A 19,302-nucleotide genomic window follows, 5' to 3' on the forward strand; every position below is an offset into this window, starting at 1 on the left:
CCCCCCCCCCCCCCCCCCGATGGCATGAAGGAATTGATTGATCTCTAAATTACTTTCTGGTGTAAAGTTTGGTGATTTCCCTGGATAACCTTAAAGCTATCTATGCTGATGCAACTGAAAATTTTCTGAGATCAAATTTTAATTATTTAAATAGTAGTCAATAATCCCAAGTCTTGTCTGTTGCCCATTTTCTCAAATAAAGGGCAAACATCCACTAGAAAGGTATGCCCTTCTCTGCCCTTCTATCCTTTACCCCATTAGCTGGCACATAAACCTAATGCAGAGACACCTTTTAATTAGCAGGTCATATGGCCATTTAAATGCGAGTTGCAATCAACCTCATAAAAATAGCCGCAGTGTTGTTTTTTTTCTGAATCGTCACATGATCATGGAGTATAGTATGCATGTGGTGTGGGGTTTAATATTCGTCCGAGGATGCCCTCCTACTACTTACTATTGAACACTTTTGTAATCTGCTCCCTGCCCGAGTTGTTCACAAGGGCTTTCCTGTTACACCTGCGGGGCTGTCTGTGCTGGTGTGTGGGAGGAGGTGCAAGAGGTAGACACGAGCGAGGCACTGTGTTCTGGGTTGTTCCAAGAGGTTCAGGCCTTTACAAGTGAGGCTTTGATTCTATTTTTTGCTGAACTAGCTCAGCCACTTCCTGTGTTTGGCGGTGCATAGTGCCTCGCTTCACTGTCGGCTACTTGAGCCTCGCGAGCCAGCCAGCGCGCTCAGCAGCCAGTGAGACTATTTTAGGTCCTCTCACAATGGCCTTCTCATTTCCTAGGCGAAAATGATCAAGTTGGTCTTGCACTGGCCACTTGTCAGCCGATGACAACTTTGACTTGGGCTCCCCTCCCCCTCCCGAAATCCCTAGCTCAGCAAATATTTGAACCTGCCCAAGTTAATCATGAAGCTGCGATCTTTATCTAAGGGAGACGTGCGAGCGCCTGGACTCCTTTCCTCCCCAGTACAGTAGCGAAATCCAGTTGGCTTCTCAATGAGGAGCCGGCGGTGAGCGGCGGTGGCCCGGACGCCCGGACGCCCGGACGCACTGCCGGGCGGGGCGTGGGGCGGAGGGACGAGCCGAGCCGAGCCGAGCGGAGCTGTTCCACTGTGCGTGCCCGGAGGGTCCTGGCGGCGCCCCCGCTCCTGCGCGCACTCTCGGCGCCGGGCACGAGCACTGCCCGCCCGGAACAGGCTGGGGGGAGGTGCGGGGGCTTGGCCCACTTGGTGGAAGAACAGCTTTGGGGATTTTTTTTTTTTTTTCATTGTCGGATACAGGCATTTCAAAGGGAAACCGTTGAAATGCATAACCTGCAAAGTAAGTTGCCTTGAATTTGTGCACTTCTCTGTTCCTTCCCTGTGGTTTATCTGAGCGGTGCCTTTCTGTAGTTTGTCTTGGAGTACGTGTGTGTGCGTGCGCCCCTGTAAGCGCTGCCTGGGGAGGACAGATGGGAGATTAGGGGAGACACTCCCCCTGTCCTCGAGAGGGACAGTGGCTGGGAAAGATAGGGTTTAGGTTGGAAGTTCAGGAAGAAGGTACTAATTACAACGTGTTTGGTTGGAAGTTGGTGCCAGGCCAGGGCTTGGAGAGACCATGGAAAATCACCTGTCTCCCTGCCTTCTCCCTGGGTTTTGCCACAGCAGATCCAACAGCCAGACTGGTTTGCACCGACGGTTCCCAAATGCATGGACTGGCACTCTGGGCTGTTACACCGGCCACAGCTGCTCGGAGAACTTGTCTCCTTGCTTTGGGGGAGGGTCGACATTAAACTAAAAAAGAATGTTTTTCTGAATCTTATCTGAGGGCACAACGCCACTTTTACCATTTTTATTTGAATTTGAGTTCAGGTTTATCTAAACTTAGGCAAATAGAAAAGTGGGAGAGGGTGGGAGGGGACAAGGTGAGCCTGCTTTTCCCAATAATGGGAAAATGAATTAAACTAGACGGGGGACGTCAGAGAACAGAATGCCTTGCCTTTGGTCTGCTTTTTTGTATATTTTATGATCCCAAATTTTACAGAAAGTCTCAAGGGTTTCTGTGTTTTTTAAATGGTCACACACATATGTGACATACATGTGTACATAGATCAGAGCCCACTATAGTTTTTTAAATGAGCCACATTTACGTGGGGAAGAGCCCTCCCCTGCCATCATAATATTGTGAATGTAAAGAGAGATTGGTTCACAGTGAGAATGTACAGTAGGCTCCTATAAGGGTGACAGAATTATATGCAGAATGACTTTGAAGAACCAAAATTGATTTATTTATATTAAGTGGTGCTAAGAAGGAATAATTGTCCCGGAGTGAGGCATTTGAGATAGAGGGGAAAAAGAAAAAAAAAAAGTGATTACATCATCTTCCCGTTCAAGCAGTATTAGTAGTAAAGATGGGTTCATCAGTGAAACATTTTGCAAAGATAAATATACCTCTACTCTGCATTCTGATCTATAGCCTCTTTCTTTTTGGAAGAAGCATTTTCTTTGCCCAGTTTTTTTAGGCAGTCACATTAAAATTCTCATTAATAATGTTGACAATTACGTTTATTATTTCTGCTAATAAGCATCTGCATTCCTATTCAGAATTTGCATTGTTAGTCTATAAAGTCTAGTTTTAACTTTGGAATGTTTGGTAGAGGAGGACATTTTATCTACACATTTTCTTTTAACTGTCCTTTCTAATATGGTACATTTGTGACAGTGTTTAAATTCTGGGTTTTCAGTGAATTACGGAGGACTGAAATTAAATACCACGAGTAGTCCGTTCTGCTTCTCTTATACATGAGAGAGATCTAAGGACTATAAAATATAGCTTCAGTATACCCTTTTAATGCCTTTGTAAGATTTTTAAACCAAGGAATGACTGGGCTATCTATAAACCCAGATGCACTAAGTGGGGAGAAAAGCTCGGAGCTGCAGCATATCAGCTTTTGTCAACCTGCCAACAGCAGAGCATACCATGCTGCAAGGAGTAATAAACAAGGAATTAGAAAACTCGCTGCTGGAGGAGAACAGTCAAATTAAACACCTTTTTGAAAGGATGAGCGTGTATATATTGCAGTTCTCTTAAATGTAGCTTCTCAGTGAGGTTGGCATTATATTAAGGCTGGTATAGAAGAGAACTGATGAAGCAGGAGTGGTCTGGTGACATTTTTCTGACTTGATTGGCTGGGGTGTGTGATGTAATAGGTTTCAGTGCAGCCCCTTATAGGTTTTAAAATGAATTCCAAGACACCATTACAAAGAAAGCCGGACTCTTTTCTTATAACTGAGCTCAGCCAAGGAAACTCTTGCACAAATGTACAATACTGTTTGGAATATGGAAGACCTGGATTTAGAATATGCCAAGACAGATATAAATTGTGGCACAGACTTGATGTTTTATATAGAAATGGACCCACCAGGTAATACTGCGGTATTAGAATTAGTTAATTTCGTGGCTTTTTAATTTTTTGAAAGCTACTGTAAAAAAGATCCTTTTAGATTTCTGTTTTATTAATTTGTTTCATTGATAAAAATTAGTTTGCTCATGGCTTAAAAATTAAACAGATTGTTTGACTGTCTGGAAGCAAGCAGCTCAGGCTGTGTGTGGTAAATGCTTATTCTTACTTGAATGGATATGAATTGAACTCCAGTTTTTCACTGGTATCTTTTGTTAATCGAGATCCTTCCCTGGGTGAGTTATGTTGTGGGATTATTGTCCCTGTAATTAAAATGATGCATCCTTTGTGCTGCTTTTCTCTGTTGCCAGTGGATGAGAACAGTGTGGCACTTTGCAGTGATAACAGTACTTTAGAAAGCATGTAAAATGTAGCAGTGATTACAGATGTTGAGCAGTTCTCTAGATGTTGAGACTTTGCTTGTCCTCTCTTATATTAAGATATTATAATGAAAAAGGAAGTTGATGTTCCATTATTGTTAGTCTGTAAAATATTCTTGGTAGATAACTGAAATCATTTTTTGCATAAGTTAAAATAGTAACAGTGCTTTAAAACTTATGACAGAATTTACCTAAAAATCCTAGATTTGTTTTGTTTCCTAAGTTGTTTTATTCCAATGTTAGCTCCCCTGCCCCCATTTAAGATATTCAGGAATATTGCAGTCTTTTATTTGTCACCAATTGGTATATATGAATACTGATTTGACATTGAGGAAGGGGATATGGTTTTAATCATACCTGGCATATAGAGCACAATTTGTCCAACAGAATATTAACGTAAATACTAAAGAGATTTAGGGCACAGATGAGAGTTTCTTAAAGTGGCTTTTTGCAGAACAGTGCCTGAAATACTAAGATTAGAGAAACCCAATTCCTCCTCTTAAAACATACTGCTGTAGAAAACATACTGCTGTAGATGAGCTTTTTTATTACTGCAACAGCGTTTGTGGAGGACAGAGACCAAATCTGTCTTTCATAATTAAATAAGAGGAGGAAATTAAAGCCAACTCATGTTATTCCTGCTACTCATATGTTCATAGTTTCTTACTGTAGATGGATTTGACCAGGCATGAAACTTTAATATAACTAGAATCTAGAAGTATAGAATGTCATGACTCTGGATTTACTTTGAAATTTATTCACATGGCCAGCCCAATTTATTTGTCACTTTCTAAGGTTCTCTCTCTTTTCTCCTTTTCAGTTTCATTTCTTTTTGAGCCATGCTCTGAAATATTTTTTTTTTTTTAAGAAAATTCTCTTCCATATTGCGTGGAATTGTGAACTAATGCTGTATATTTCAGTTACTCTAATTTTTTTATTTTTTTAAAGTAAAGGTACTCATCTTAAGAAATTTAGTTCTAATGTAGTTGGGATTGTGAACAACTTTTTCTTTTTCATCTGCAGCACTGCCTCCTAAACCACCAAAACCCACTACTGTAGCCAACAACGGTATGAATAACAATATGTCCTTACAAGATGCTGAATGGTACTGGGGAGATATCTCAAGGTAAGGCTACAGAAACTTCGTTTTCACTAGATACAGAGAGTTTTAGATTAAGAGAAAGAAAAGCACCAGCTTGCTAAGTTCCATTTTTAGGATATCATCCAACATAAGCATGAAGCATAGTTGGTTCTCTTCCAAAGACGACCAGAAAAAGTCACTGAGCGCTGGAGAACTGTGGGTGCTGGATGCCACAGGAAATTAAATACCTGGGAAGTTTCATTATTGACAGAGTGTGAAGGCACTCTATCTGTTAAGCACAACTCTAAGAATTCTTGTCTAACACAGTAAGAAAACAATGCCATTTTATGTTAGCTTTGGGAAGGGGGAGTAAGGTTGGAGAAACCTTTTTGAGATCATGAATTTATGTGCTCATTTGTCAGAGAGATTGTAATGTTTACTTGAAAAAATAAAAACTTAGTACCACAGATACACCAGTAGTGAAAGTGATATGCACCTGTTTGTGATGAGACTGCAATTGCTGACATTTCTATTTAAACAAATTATTAGTAAGCTTTTATTAGTAAGCTCTGAAAATGCAATTCATTTAAATCTATGTGGGCAGGAGGAATATGGGCACTCACTGTACTTTTCACTTGATTTTGCTGTGAACCTAAAACTGCTCTAAAAAATAGTCTGTTTGAAAAAATATAAATCTGTGGTCACTGAACCTTAAGATGAGCATTGTTTTGTGTTTTCATTTCAGGGAAGAAGTGAATGAAAAACTTCGAGATACAGCAGATGGGACCTTTTTGGTACGAGATGCGTCTACTAAAATGCATGGTGATTATACTCTTACACTAAGGTAAGCCGGCGAATATAGCTGAAATTAGGGTTTTGGGCTGATAGTAAAACATATTTCTTTATTTGAAAATGTTAATACCTTTATTTTATATTATTTTACAGGAAAGGGGGAAATAACAAATTAATCAAAATATTTCATCGAGATGGGAAATATGGCTTCTCTGACCCATTAACCTTCAATTCTGTGGTTGAATTAATAAACCACTACCGGAATGAATCTCTAGCTCAGTATAATCCCAAGCTGGATGTGAAATTACTTTATCCAGTATCCAAATACCAACAGGTAATAAAAACTGAATGAATTATCCAGTTACGACGTTTAGACAAGATACTTTGAATACTTAGAAAACATTTGAAACAGATGAATTACATGTAATCAAGTCTAAAAAACTTTACATTTGTAATTACATAATTGCAATTTTAAAGATGTTTCCATGTCAGCTATTTTGTTAAACAGTTGTTGTTTGATTAAATACCTCATCCATTGAATTTATTTTAATCTTTCTAGGATCAAGTTGTCAAAGAAGATAATATTGAAGCTGTAGGGAAAAAATTACATGAATATAACACTCAGTTTCAAGAAAAAAGTAGAGAATATGATAGATTATATGAAGAATATACCCGTACATCCCAGGTGAGTTTTCTATGAAAATCAGATTAAAAGTTTAGAACTCTTAGTTTTAAACACTAACATGGAAAAAAGAATTTAAAAGGTTTTATGAATGAAGTGGGGTGAGATCATTTATTTGTGAATCATTGTTGATTACTCTAGCATATCTCTAAACCTTTAAACCAAAAATTTTAAGTATCAGAATAATAAATTAAGTTCACGTGATACCTGAAGCAGTCACTGTGTTTCAAGTTGATTTAATTCCTGATAGAAGGATCCTATTTAGACTGGAAGTTAGTAATAACTGGAAGTTTCACAGACTTGTCTAATCCCTGAAACGGAGAGTTAGGCATTCATATATATCCTGCAACAAAAAGGAAGGGCTACATTTACTGCTGTGTTTTTCTAGACCCTTACTCTTCACTGGTCACTCATGTATCTGGGAATGCCAGAGGGAATAGAAAACAACAGAGATGCTATAGAAACTACAATAGCTTTTAGGAAGATAAAAAGTATGGGAAATTGCCAAGCAATCATTTTTCATAGGTTCTCCAGAGGAAATATTTGTTTCTGGGATACTATTTTAATGGATTTTATGAATTTGAGTCCCACTCTGCTAATAATACAGATCAAATGTCCTGGTAGTGTCTTGCAGTAAGAAATTGTTCTATGAAAGGTGTGACATTATCTTTTTAAAATTATGTTGCAGGAAATCCAAATGAAAAGGACAGCTATTGAAGCATTTAATGAAACCATCAAAATATTTGAAGAACAGTGCCAGACCCAGGAGCGCTACAGCAAAGAATACATAGAAAAGTTTAAACGTGAGGGCAATGAGAAAGAAATACAAAGGTTAGTGAACCATGGTTGTTTCCCTTGTTCTTGTGCTAGAGATAACCAAAATCCTCTAAAACCGTTTAAAAATGATCTTGCTTTCTGTGCTTTGAATGATTTAAAAATGACAGGAAGAGAAGCCACGCTTTACCTGAGGAAAACTGCTGGGAAACCATAGTGAAACTTTTCATAAACTCTGGGGACTGTTCATGACGTACCCAGATAATGACAAATGCATTTCTTTTGCCTGCAGGATTATGCATAATTATGATAAGTTGAAGTCTCGAATCAGTGAAATTATTGACAGTAGGAGAAGATTGGAAGAAGACTTGAAGAAGCAGGCAGCTGAGTATCGAGAAATTGACAAACGTATGAACAGCATTAAACCAGACCTTATCCAGCTGAGAAAGACGAGAGACCAATACTTGATGTAAGTATTTGAAATGGAATCCTATACATGAATAACTGGTGATTGCTACAATTCAGGATGAGTTAATGCGTTCTTTTTTCACAACTGTTTTTCAGGTGGTTGACTCAAAAAGGTGTTCGGCAAAAGAAGTTGAACGAGTGGTTGGGCAATGAAAACACTGAAGAGTAAGTAGTTACTAAAGATGGTGACAGCAGAAGATTTTTCTCATTTTAGGAAAATGCATGACTTGCTTTGTTTTTAGAACAAGTGAGGAATTTTACTGAGTTTGGAACATCTTGTAGGAGAAAATGTATAAACTCAGTGCCATTATCCAGAATTTTAAAAAAAGAAAGCTTAGCTAAGGAGGACTAGGATTTATTTTTACTCATAATGCTGTGAAACAACTCTGTGTCCATAATGATGTCCCCGAACATCTGAAAATCCCAAAATATTTTTGGAACAGCCACAGAAAAAATAATTATGCTTAATATATTTTAAAGCTTAAGTATATACTTTGTTTGAATTATTCAAAAACTGGCAATCTTCCTAGTCAATTTCCTGATCTAAACTGGATAAACAAGATTGTTTTAATACCTTCCACTCTGCCCAGGTACCTGAGTGTGGTTGCCTGAAAACAGAAATAGTACAATTGATTGCTAACTCTTTGTCCTGGGAGGTTGCACTGGAGGCTGAATACCAGGAGAGGAAAACTCAGGTCAGGCAGAGGCAGGCATGTGATGGCCAGTCTGACTGGCTTGGTAGGGGCCAAGAGGGAAGTGAGGGGGGTATGCCTAGGGAAGACAGCAAGGCAGGCTGATGGCTCTGGCACCGTTCATTTAGAAACTTTCTGTCCTGCCTGCCTAGCCAATATTCGCTGGTGGAAGATGATGAAGATTTACCCCATCATGATGAGAAGACGTGGAATGTTGGAAGCAGCAACCGAAACAAAGCTGAAAACCTGTTGCGAGGGAAGCGAGATGGCACTTTTCTTGTCCGGGAGAGCAGTAAACAGGGCTGCTACGCCTGCTCTGTAGTGTATGTGTCTCCAGCAAACTATTCTTCACAACATCTCATGAAGAGATGTTTCATTCATTCATTCATTGAGTTTTGAAATAGTCTTGAATAAGCTTATAGTACAGTAATGTAGAAGAGAAACCAAAGCAGACGTAATACCATTTTAAAGTCTAGCCAGAAGTATATGTTAATACAATCTAATAGAAACATACATGTATGTTAATACAGTCTAATAGATACCTACTGTTTAGCTGGAAGACTAGGGTTTGGATTCCCATTCAGTGCTAATTAATCACGAGACGTCGCTAAACCTTTTTTTCTCGTCTTTAAAATGGAAGCGGCAATGCCTGCCTTTTTTGCCTCTCAAGGCTACTATAGTTAGAATCTGAGGTAATTTATGTGAGAACATCACCCATAGGAAAAATACTCATCAGGAACAGGTCAAAAAAGAGAAAGGATTCTGATCATTATCCTTGAGACAGGTATACCCACATGGGATCACTGACATCACCATTTCAGAGAAATTAATGTCCTCTAGTAGGGAATGGTTCTAAAAGTATGTTATACTCCATGATCACCTTTCATTTAATGAGGGAAATATTCCTACAGCAAAGAAGGGTCCTTTTGTCCTTACTTTGTCTAAGGGCACATGCAGAGATGGAGAGTTGTGCAGACACCTCAAGGACAGCCAGAAAGAAGGAATCCTATGAATAATCATCCTGGGAGTAATAGTAACACTGCTAGTCATGGAGCACTGCTGATAGTTGTCCTCATCATGGTTGGAAGCTACCATTTGTTGCATGCTTACCGCATGTCAGGCATTTTCTCAAGCATATTGCACGCATGATCTCCTTTCATTTCTCAAAGTAACTGTATTACATACATTTTACTGTTGTCTTCCCTTTAAACCATTTTAAAGATGAAAATAAAGTAGGTCAGTGAAGCTGGGTTACCTACCCAAGGCACTCAGCCAAGTGTCTACCATGTGACAGGGCCAAGAGTCTACTGTAACCTAGGACCCTTTCCCCAAGTTGAGACTGCACAATGATGCTTTTTATTAAACATGCTCTGTAGAGTTGTGAATTGTCTTGGGCAAGCTCAAAAGACAGTTTTTCTTCTCTCCTCTCTAGGGTGGACGGCGAAGTAAAGCATTGTGTCATAAACAAAACAGCGACTGGCTATGGCTTTGCCGAGCCCTATAACTTGTACAGCTCTCTGAAAGAACTGGTGCTACATTACCAACACACCTCCCTCGTGCAGCACAACGACTCCCTCAATGTCACACTAGCCTACCCAGTATATGCACAGCAGAGGCGATGAAGCGCTTACTCTCTGATCCTTCTCCTGAAGTTCAGCCACCCTGAGGCCTCTGGAAAGCAAAGGGCTCCTCTCCAGTCTGATCTGTGAATTGAGCTGCAGAAACGAAGCCATCTGTCTTCGGATGGGACTAGAGCTTTCTTTGACAAAAAAAGAAGTAGGGGAAGATATGCAGCCTAGGGCTGTATGATGACCACACGTTTCTAAGCTGGAGTGCTTATCCTTTCTTTCTTTTTCTTTTTTTCTTTGGTTTAATTTAAAGCCACAACCACATACAACACAAAGAGAAAAGAAATGCAAAATCTCTGCGTGCAGGGACAAAGAGGCCTTTAACCATGGTGCTTGTTAATGCTTTCTGAAGCTTTACCAGCTGAAAGTTGGGACTGTGGAGAGCGGAGGAGAGAGAGGCAGAAGAATCCTGGCCTGAGAAGGTTCGGTCCAGCCTGGTTTAGCCTGGATGTTGCTGTGCACGGTGGACCCAGACACATCGCACTGTGGATTATTTCATTTTCTAACAAATGAACGATATGTAGCAGAAAGGCACTTCCACTCACAAGGGACGCTTTGGGAGAATGTCAGTTCATGTATGTTCAGAAGAAATTCTGTCATAGAAAGTGCCAGAAAGTGTTTAAACTTGTCAAAAAACAAAAACCCAGCAACAGAAAAATGGAGTTTGGAAAACAGGACTTAAAATGACATTCAGTATATAAAATATGTACATAATATTGGATGACTAACTATCAAATAGATGGATTTGTATCAATACCAAATAGCTTCTGTTTTGTTTTGCTGAAGGCTAAATTCACAGCGCTATGCAATTCTTAATTTTCATTAAGTTGTTATTTCAGTTTTAAATGTACCTTCAGAATAAGCTTCCCTGCCCCAGTTTTTGTTGCTTGAAAATATTGTTGTCCTGGATTTTGTTAATATTCATTTTGTTATCCTTTTTTAAAAGAAATGTACAGGATGCCAGTAAAAAAAAATGGCTTCAGAATTAAAACTATGAAATATTTTACAGTTTTTCTTGTACAGAGTACTTGGCTGTTAGCCCAAGGTTAAAAAGTTCATAACAGATTTTTTTTGGACTGTTTTGTTGGGCAGTGCCTGATAAGCTTCAAAGCTGCTTTATTCAATAAAAAAAAGAAAAAGATATATGAATATGACAAAGTATTGCTGAGTCCAACAATGTTGTTTTAAGACTCTTAAAATACGGTACCTGGCAATGTTTATTTCATAAAGAATTGTGAACTTCTTGAATCTAGGGAGGGGGGAATGTAGTGAAGGGATGTATCAGGTCGGGTGGTGGGAGGGAGAGGCAAGGTTATATGCACTTTGTCTTTCTCATGATTTACGGAGAAGTGAATAACTGCAAAGTGAAGTTGCTTCTTCTACTTCAGTCTTTTCTCACTTTGATTTGCTAGTTATCAATTAATGACAATTACAAACCTACTGTAACTAACACAGTGTGACTGGTCAGGTATTTCAGTTCTTAGGAAGGAAGTGCCAAGCTTGTTTTTGGGTTCCTGGAACAATGCTCACCTTTGTTTAGAACAGTGGTTTAAAGGGATGATCTCTGTCACATTGGACTATCCATCACGACCAGCAAATACTCATTTTAGGAAAAAAAAGCATGATCTGAAAAAATACTTTTGGTGGGATGTTGGTTACTCCTAGCTTTCCATTCGGTTTAGAACATAAAGCAAATGGACACAATCGTACTGTCACTGCTCTGGACTGTGTAGAGCTCGCTAAGGTCATGGCCATTGCAGGAATCCAAGTGGCAGTCCTTCTAATTCATCCTAATCATTGTATGTGCTTCACTACGGGGAAAAGGAAGCATAGTTAGCATAATGTTTCCCGTTTAGGGCAGGAGTGAGAGATCTCTCTTCCTGATTTAGATCTGCAAAAGCTGGTATGTTCAGTAGGAACTGTACATGTGTTAGGAGGAATAAAGACTAATTAGCAACCATAATATGGTCACTACCCTAATAGACTTAAATGAAATCTTGCAATTTCAAATTTCCCTTTCTCCATATTAGATTTACCCACAGCTATATTTCTGTTTAAGTACGAGGGTGAGGGTTTTCTGTTCCTTTGTTTTCTAATGTTGTTCCTTTTGAAAGAATCAGTCTTGCAGCTGAGTGAATCATCTGTAGAATGTATTTTTCCTCTTTACATGAAGCTACTCATACTTAAGCAAAAGTCAGTCTTAGAGCAAGACTGTTAGCCCTCAAACTTGACTTCACTGATCTGACCATCTCCCTCTCATCGCCAGACAACTGATGATTTCCCTGGTTTAGTCTGTGTCTCTGCTTTAAAGTTATTGTGATATCCTTCTAGATCACATACAAGTCTAACAGTTAATTGGTTAATAGTTTTTAAACTAGGTTTGTGGGTTTTCTTTGGTAGCACATGTATGCTATTACATACAAATTTTTATTTCTCAAATATAAGATCTGAGATTGACTATTTTATTAAAAGCTACAGTTTTGTGAATTTTTGCTTCAACAGTCTTTGCAAGATGACATGGTATTTAGGCAGTTGCCTTATTTTTGCATCTCACAAACATAAGTGCAATAGATCTTTTCATTGAACAGCAAAGTAGGATTCATCATTCCATATGACTGAGTTACACCAGACCTATTCTGCCCAATGCCTTTTTGATTGCGGTGTAGCTTGCTCACCGCATTTGTCTTTTTAGATATTTTGCTAGCCGGGCACTTTGAGTTTCATCAGACAGTCCTCCTAACAATAGTCTGAACGGCTGAGTATGAATAGATAACAGCAGAGGCACTCCTGATAGGTGATTTTATCTATACATCAGTTTTTCCCACCCAGTGTAGCATCCTAAAGATAAAGCCAGAAGCTAAGCTGCAGTGAGGCTGTGATAGGGCATAGAAGTGGGAGCATTGGGACCTCACATTACACACACGAGAGATCATAACCACGTGAAAAAGCAAAAAGCATGTGTTTGCAACATCTGATAACTTCACGGCCTTTTGATATATGTATATATGTATATGTGCATGGACTGTGTTTCCAGTACCTTTCAGCCAAAACAGATCCACAGTAGTTGAGTTCAAGTACATAACAAGCAAACGTCTAGTACAATTCTTATATATGTGTATGGGATTTTTCCCATTGAGGTTGCTTTGTTTTGTCTTACAAAGGTGCAAATTGTTTGCAAGTGAAGTGAGAAGTTCATATTTCTTTGGCTTTTTTGTGTTTTTAAAAGTTACTCCTTTTAGGGAGCTGGTCAGATGACTTCCTTAGCTTGGAAATCCTTGTTTTCAGTGTGTCGAGTCAAAATGTGTTTATGTGAGCTGTCACTGTGGGGAACCAATTGCTTTGTCATATAGCTGGTTATGAACTAGTAACATGTTTGGGAAGTCCTACTGATGTTCCTTTGGAAGAAAAATTCTGCTGGTTTTAACAACTGTGCTTTTGCTATGCATGGTATCCAAGTTAGTTGAATCGCAGACCCTGAGATCTGTTTGAGTTTAGGGTCATTTTTAGAAAGGGGCAGTTTAAAGCACAATGTCTCACATGGGACAAAGTTCCAAAATGCCAAATTCTTATTTTGTAAAAAACTAGTTCTAGAAAATACTGGTGGGGAGGAAATAGAATTGAGTCAATTGGAAAGACTATCCAACTTAACATGAAACTTGTCACCATGAGATAGCATTAACTGCCCAGGATGCTGCTATATATACATATATATATATATATGAATATATATATATATATTTAAAAAAAAGAGCAAAACAAAACTCATTTATACCTGTGTATTTTTTAAAGCTACAATCAGTTCAATGTTTTTACAAATCTGTTTATATGACATTGTTAAAATAAAGTTGGTCTTTTGACGAGAGGGAGGATGTCACGGTCAGTTGTAATTTTGCCTTCACAAGGCAACTGGGGTGGGGGGTGGCGGTAGTGTGCCTCCTTGACATTTCGTTCAAGTTATAGATTCAGTGGAGCTATGTCTTGTTTTAAGTTGCTTTAATGCATTGTATTAGATCTTCAAACAGAATAAAGGTTGTTTTGAAACTTAAGTTTTGGGTTGGAATTTCACTTACCACCTAAGAAATCTTTCTAAAACAGCTGTCTTTTGGCTTATAAATATTGCTGCTATTTCTATTTCTCCCACCCACCCCCTTTGATTGTTATCACAGTATCTCATTTTTACAAAGTTGAGAAGGACATTGAGTGTTCACATGTAAGTAATATTGAGCTGTTGTTAATATATTTCACCTTTCTTTTTTTTCTGAGACAGAGTCTTGCTCTGTCGCCCAGGCTGGAGTGCAGTGGTGTGATCTTGGCTCACTGCAAGCTCCGCCTCCCGGGTTCACACCATTCCCCTGCCTCAGTCTCCTGAATAGCTGGGACTACAGGCGCCCGCCACCATGCCCCGCTAATTGTATTTTTAGCAGAGATGGGGTTTCACCTAGCCAGGATGGTCTTGATCTCCTGACCTCGTGATCCGCTCCACCTCAGCCTCCCAAAGTACTGGGATTACAGGCATGAGCCACCGCGCTCGGCCAATTTCACCATCTTAAATGAGGAAATACCTCTAGGTGATGTCCTTTCAAGGCATGTTCTCGCTATAGGAAAACTAGAATGCCCATCATCCCTCAATTCTCGCCGCCTCTGCATTCATCCCCAAACCTTGAGAATCACCCTTAAGAACCAAGTGTCTAGTTTTGTCTCTGTTGTGCAGTCTGCACATTTTGAATACTCACAGTGCAGGGATGACATGGGGCTGTAGACCACAGCTAAGCTATACCCCAAACGCAGATTTTACATTGTATCACCTAGTCAAGATGCACAAGTCTTACTGTAGATAACTTTCCCATTTGTTTTTATTGCTAAGTGGACGTAAGGCAATACCGCTTTGCATGTACATGGTGTTTACTTTACATGTAGGCACATGTGAAGGTGAGGGTCTAGACCTGAAGACATAGTCTAGTAGTAGAGGGGAGAGGGACATACAAATAGTTACTCTCAGGGCAACAATGATTAATATTTTTTGAGTATGGGCAGTAGCTCCAAGACTGAATTTCTGCTTTCCCCCTGCTCTGTTTGGTATCACAGAGAACTATATTCCCTGGATCTCTTGCTCTCCGACTTCTAGGTGTCTCTTCCCTGACTCTAGCTCCTGCCAGATAGACCCTCGTTTTCAGGTCTGAGCAAACCCCCTCTGCTCTAGCTCTCAGGAGAAGGCTCTGGAAACATTACCTCCTCCCATTTTTATTCTAGCTCAAGAAGTGGTTGCAGCTTTATGCTGTTGCTAAATGTCTGGTTTCCCTCACCACCCCTATTTGGTTTCCAAGCCCTTCCCTCACCCAAGTAATTATCATCATTCAATTATTCCAGTAAGAGCTAGGGTAATTCCCACCCCTTCCCCCTACTGGTCTCTGACATATCAAGTGATCATCATCTATTAAACTCTTTGTCTTACTCTTTCCACAATTATGTGGGTAAGATGATTATATTCCCATTTTTTAGATGAGAAAACAGGCATAGATGTGAAATGACTTGCTCAAGATCATGCAGCATCTGAGAGCAGAGTTGAATGCATAGACTTCTCAAGCCAGAGCTCTTTGCCCCTATGCTGTAATGTAACAGCCTTTCAATGGAAAATGCACAAGAGAAGGCAAAAAAAAAAAAAAAAAAAAAAAAACAAGAAAAAAAAAAGCTCACTGCTAACATTTTGCTGGGGAGGTAACCATGTGGCTTTTAATTAGTAGACAGTGCACAGGTGGCCAATGATGAATGGCAGGAAATAGCCTGGGCTTGCTTTAAACCAGTGGTTCCCAAAGTGTAGTTCCTAGATTAACAGCATTCACATCAGCTTCACTTGGAAACCTATTAGAGGTACAAATTCACAGGCCCTACCCCTGACCTACTAACTCTGACACTGGAGCCTAGCAATCTGTTTCAACAAGCTGAGTGATTTTAATGTATACTAAAGTTTGAAGAACACGACTTTAGATCACCTGCTTACTGGAATAGTACGTCTAGTATTTTAACTAAAAACCATTGCCATTAATGAGTGATATGTTACTTTATAATTTATGTTCATAGTATAGGCCATAGAAAAAAGAAAATAGATTGATTTGCAGTTTAGGAGACCCAGCCTGGTCTTTTTATCTGTCTTATAAGCAGCTGTGGGAAGTGGGCCAATTCAAGGCACCTTCCAGGCCTCCAACTCCTTATCTGTGAGATAAAGGTTTGGGCCTCTGGGACTCCTTCTAGAGCATATGCTGTGATTAAGTGAGCTGAATGAAGCTTCTCAGTCCCCCAATTCTCCATTTACAACCTGACCACCAATTTTAACCCACAACTGGTGGTCTTTTATGTTGCCAGTGACTATGGCCAAGTGAAAGCATGCCTAGAATTGGGGTATACTTTACTTGCTGACATCTTAAACGTGGTACTTGAGGTGAATCTAAATTGGCAGCCAAGTTCTTGACAGTGTGGAGAGGAGTGTATTTGGAAATGACACTCTGCCCATCTACCTAAAGCATGAAGTGCTAAAAGAATGTGGCCTACCAAACCCTCTGGGGCATGGTGGGAGGCAGGGAAGTAGAGTCTGTTAAGACCTGATACAGTGTCAGTCAATTTAAGACACTTTTTTTCCCTGAACTTGTCCCTTAAAAAGTCTATTTAAAATAAAATCAATTGCAATATCTTAAATAGATAGAACTGATTACTCACTATCCAAACTTCAGATTATCTTCTCAAAAGATAGCACTTTGTAACCCCCAGTTTGGTATTGCTGTCATAAATCAACTCAACAGAAAACCGCTGAGATGCTTTGGGGGAGGGAGGGTGTGGAGGATAAATGAGTAATCACCAACATGCTAATCTGCATTTTGCTTTCCAGAAGGAAATGAGAAATTCCCTTCTCTCTGTAGCACTCAATCATAACAGTCTGAAGCATAACCTCAGGCTTAACTTGTTAAATAAAATATTCTAAATCTATACCTGTCTTGACAGGTGTAAAGGTTTGGCCTACAATATGAGAACAGGACAGTCAACCTCTAACTACCACCACTAATCACATTAGGAAGAAAGTTACAAGGGAGGTCTATTCATCACCACGACTGCTCATTAGAATTATAGTTTTGACTGTGAAATATACCATACGTTGTAAGACTAACTCACTGGAACCAATTTATTTATGGAGCTCTCATTTCAGAGCTCAGTGATTTATAGTCCAAGCCCTCAGAAACCAGAAAATATAGATAACTTCATCACAATGGAGACAATGTGCTAGTCACTTTGTGCCATATTTACTGTCCTCTAACAGAGGCCCAGTGCCATGTTTAAAACTATTTAAAACAGTTTTGTTGACAGTGGTGATGATCTGTTTCTTTGGATGTGCGAGGATAAGACATCCGATGAGGTGTCTAATGTACTGATTCATTCAAAGCTTTATTGAGCGCCTACTATTTGCTTGACACTGTATTTCCCTCTGAAGGTCCAGTGATAAAACAGGTGAAATCAAAGATTACAGTCTGCTGGTGAAAGCAAACTCAAACAACTGCCCTCTATCATAAGAGATACAGAGAGGAATGGACATTAAGTCTCAAGTAGGCCTGCATGAGGAGCTAGGCCAAGCTTCAGAGAGGAGTTGACATTTCAAATGTTTCCTACTCTAGTAAAACAGGCCCATGTACTCCTGGTGGTTGCTCCTCCCACCAGCCTTCATGGAAGCTACTTCTATTGAGCCTAGACCATTGCACTTCTTAAATATAATCACTTTTCAGGTGACATGTTTGGTTTTTCAGTACTGTCAAAGGCATTATCTACATTATAAGTTCTCTAGAGTTGAATGTTCCTATCTAAAGTTCCCATGCTGCAGGTGGTTCAGACAGCTGACATCACACACCTCAGCTTCAGGCAAGCCACTTCTCTCCCTCTCCAGGGACAGATGCCAGGGCCTCAGTTGGCTCTTTACCTTGGCACATTAGATGTGATCTGCATGCAACTGTACCTTTTCCTTTTATTTTAGATGAGAAATTCTCAACCCTAGTTGAACATTAGGATCACCTGGGTATGCATTTAATAGAAAACCTAACTTTTGGAGTCTCTAGGAGTGAGCATTAAATAAGATGTACGGAATGCACCTGCAACATGGCTGGCATTTAATCAATGGAAAGCAATACATATGGTTGTTAGTAAGTCATAAGTCTTGCCTATCAAGATTACATTCCCCAAAACTATCGCTTTCGATTTCCTGTCGTTTGTAGGATAGGGCTGGCTGGACACATGGTAAACCACCCAAAATGTATAACTTTTAAGATATTTTATATAAGATATTTATATTTATTCATATCTGTACCTACTTCCAGGAAGTATTTACCTTTTATTGGCTCTTAGGTACACAGCATTGATTTACTCATCATCTAATGGATTAAAAATCACCGATGTATGTGATTGGCTGTTCTATTATTCTGAAATATTGTATAACATTAAATACATTAAATGTATTTATAACATTAAATACATTAAATGTATTTATAACATTAAATACATTAAATGTATTTATAACATTAAATACATTGTATACATTAATATACATTGTATAATATTAAACACAAGTATGACAAAAAAGTAAAGCCACGAAATAGACACGAAACAAGTAGGGAAGGAAGAAAGGAAGGGAGATGTTATTGAAAATAAAAACTAATTGTCTCTAAGGAAAGTTTCAATAATTGAAGGAAAACAAAGCTTCCTATTAGCCAGGCAAAAAAAAGGGGCACACAATGCTTTCATGGTTTCAGTGCTCTGGGAGGAGGAACTTGTCAGTTCAGTGTGAACTAAATGATCCTCTTGCCCTGACACTTGAGAGGAATCTGTCAAAGAGATCTCTGCAAGCGGTAGCGCCTCTTACACAAGGTTCGATTAGCAATGGTTCTTCAGATACATTCTCCATATGGTGCTTTCTTATTCAGTCTGTGGCAGAAGCAGAATATTGTCCTAGAAAGGAGGTTCTGTGACATCGGCTTCAGAACTCTGCTCGAGGTGCATCTTGCCTGTTTCCTAGTACTGTTTGGGCTGCACCCACCTCAACATGCCTGAGAAAGCTGCCCTGCAAGTTCTACAGAAAGAAAGGCCAACAAAATCAGGGCCGCTGATTATTTGCTAGACTGTTCCAGGCCAGCAGCTCAGTGGTGAATCTCTCTTCGGGAAGTCCTTGTGACATCTCAGGCAGTGCCAAATCTCAAAGCTGTGGGGGACTGGCCACTCCACTCTCTTATCCAGACATCAGCTTCATCTGGTCTGGAGCCCAACTTCATGTGGCACTATGTTTCATTCATCATTTTCCCCACAGAATATCCTAGTTTCAAGTTCATTTCAC

At 39.5% G+C, this 19,302-nt stretch overlaps 1 protein-coding gene across 4 annotated transcripts in view; it reads left to right on the forward strand.

Moving 5' to 3' along the window:
- Positions 1–13,984, forward strand: part of PIK3R1 (phosphoinositide-3-kinase regulatory subunit 1) — an 83,396-nt gene extending 69,412 nt beyond the window's left edge. For 2 of the 4 annotated variants that reach the window (XM_017890608.1, XM_017890609.1), the window contains 9 exons: positions 4,848–4,950; positions 5,651–5,749; positions 5,851–6,031; positions 6,257–6,382; positions 7,068–7,210; positions 7,446–7,622; positions 7,718–7,786; positions 8,466–8,636; positions 9,746–13,984. In XM_017890608.1, coding sequence (XP_017746097.1) covers positions 4,848–4,950; positions 5,651–5,749; positions 5,851–6,031; positions 6,257–6,382; positions 7,068–7,210; positions 7,446–7,622; positions 7,718–7,786; positions 8,466–8,636; positions 9,746–9,935 — 1,259 coding nt within the window. In that variant the 3' untranslated portion in view covers positions 9,936–13,984. Of the gene's footprint in view, positions 1–984; positions 1,326–3,015; positions 3,409–4,847; positions 4,951–5,650; positions 5,750–5,850; positions 6,032–6,256; positions 6,383–7,067; positions 7,211–7,445; positions 7,623–7,717; positions 7,787–8,465; positions 8,637–9,745 lie in introns of those variants that run through there. The other 2 variants (XM_017890611.1, XM_017890610.1) reach the window with 2 other exon arrangements.
- The last annotated feature ends 5,318 nt before the right edge of the window (positions 13,985–19,302 follow it).

The sequence above is a fragment of the Rhinopithecus bieti genome, unplaced genomic scaffold (assembly GCF_001698545.2).
Source record: "Rhinopithecus bieti isolate Rb0 unplaced genomic scaffold, ASM169854v2 scaffold_18354, whole genome shotgun sequence".
Classification (NCBI taxonomy): Eukaryota; Metazoa; Chordata; class Mammalia; order Primates; family Cercopithecidae; genus Rhinopithecus; species Rhinopithecus bieti.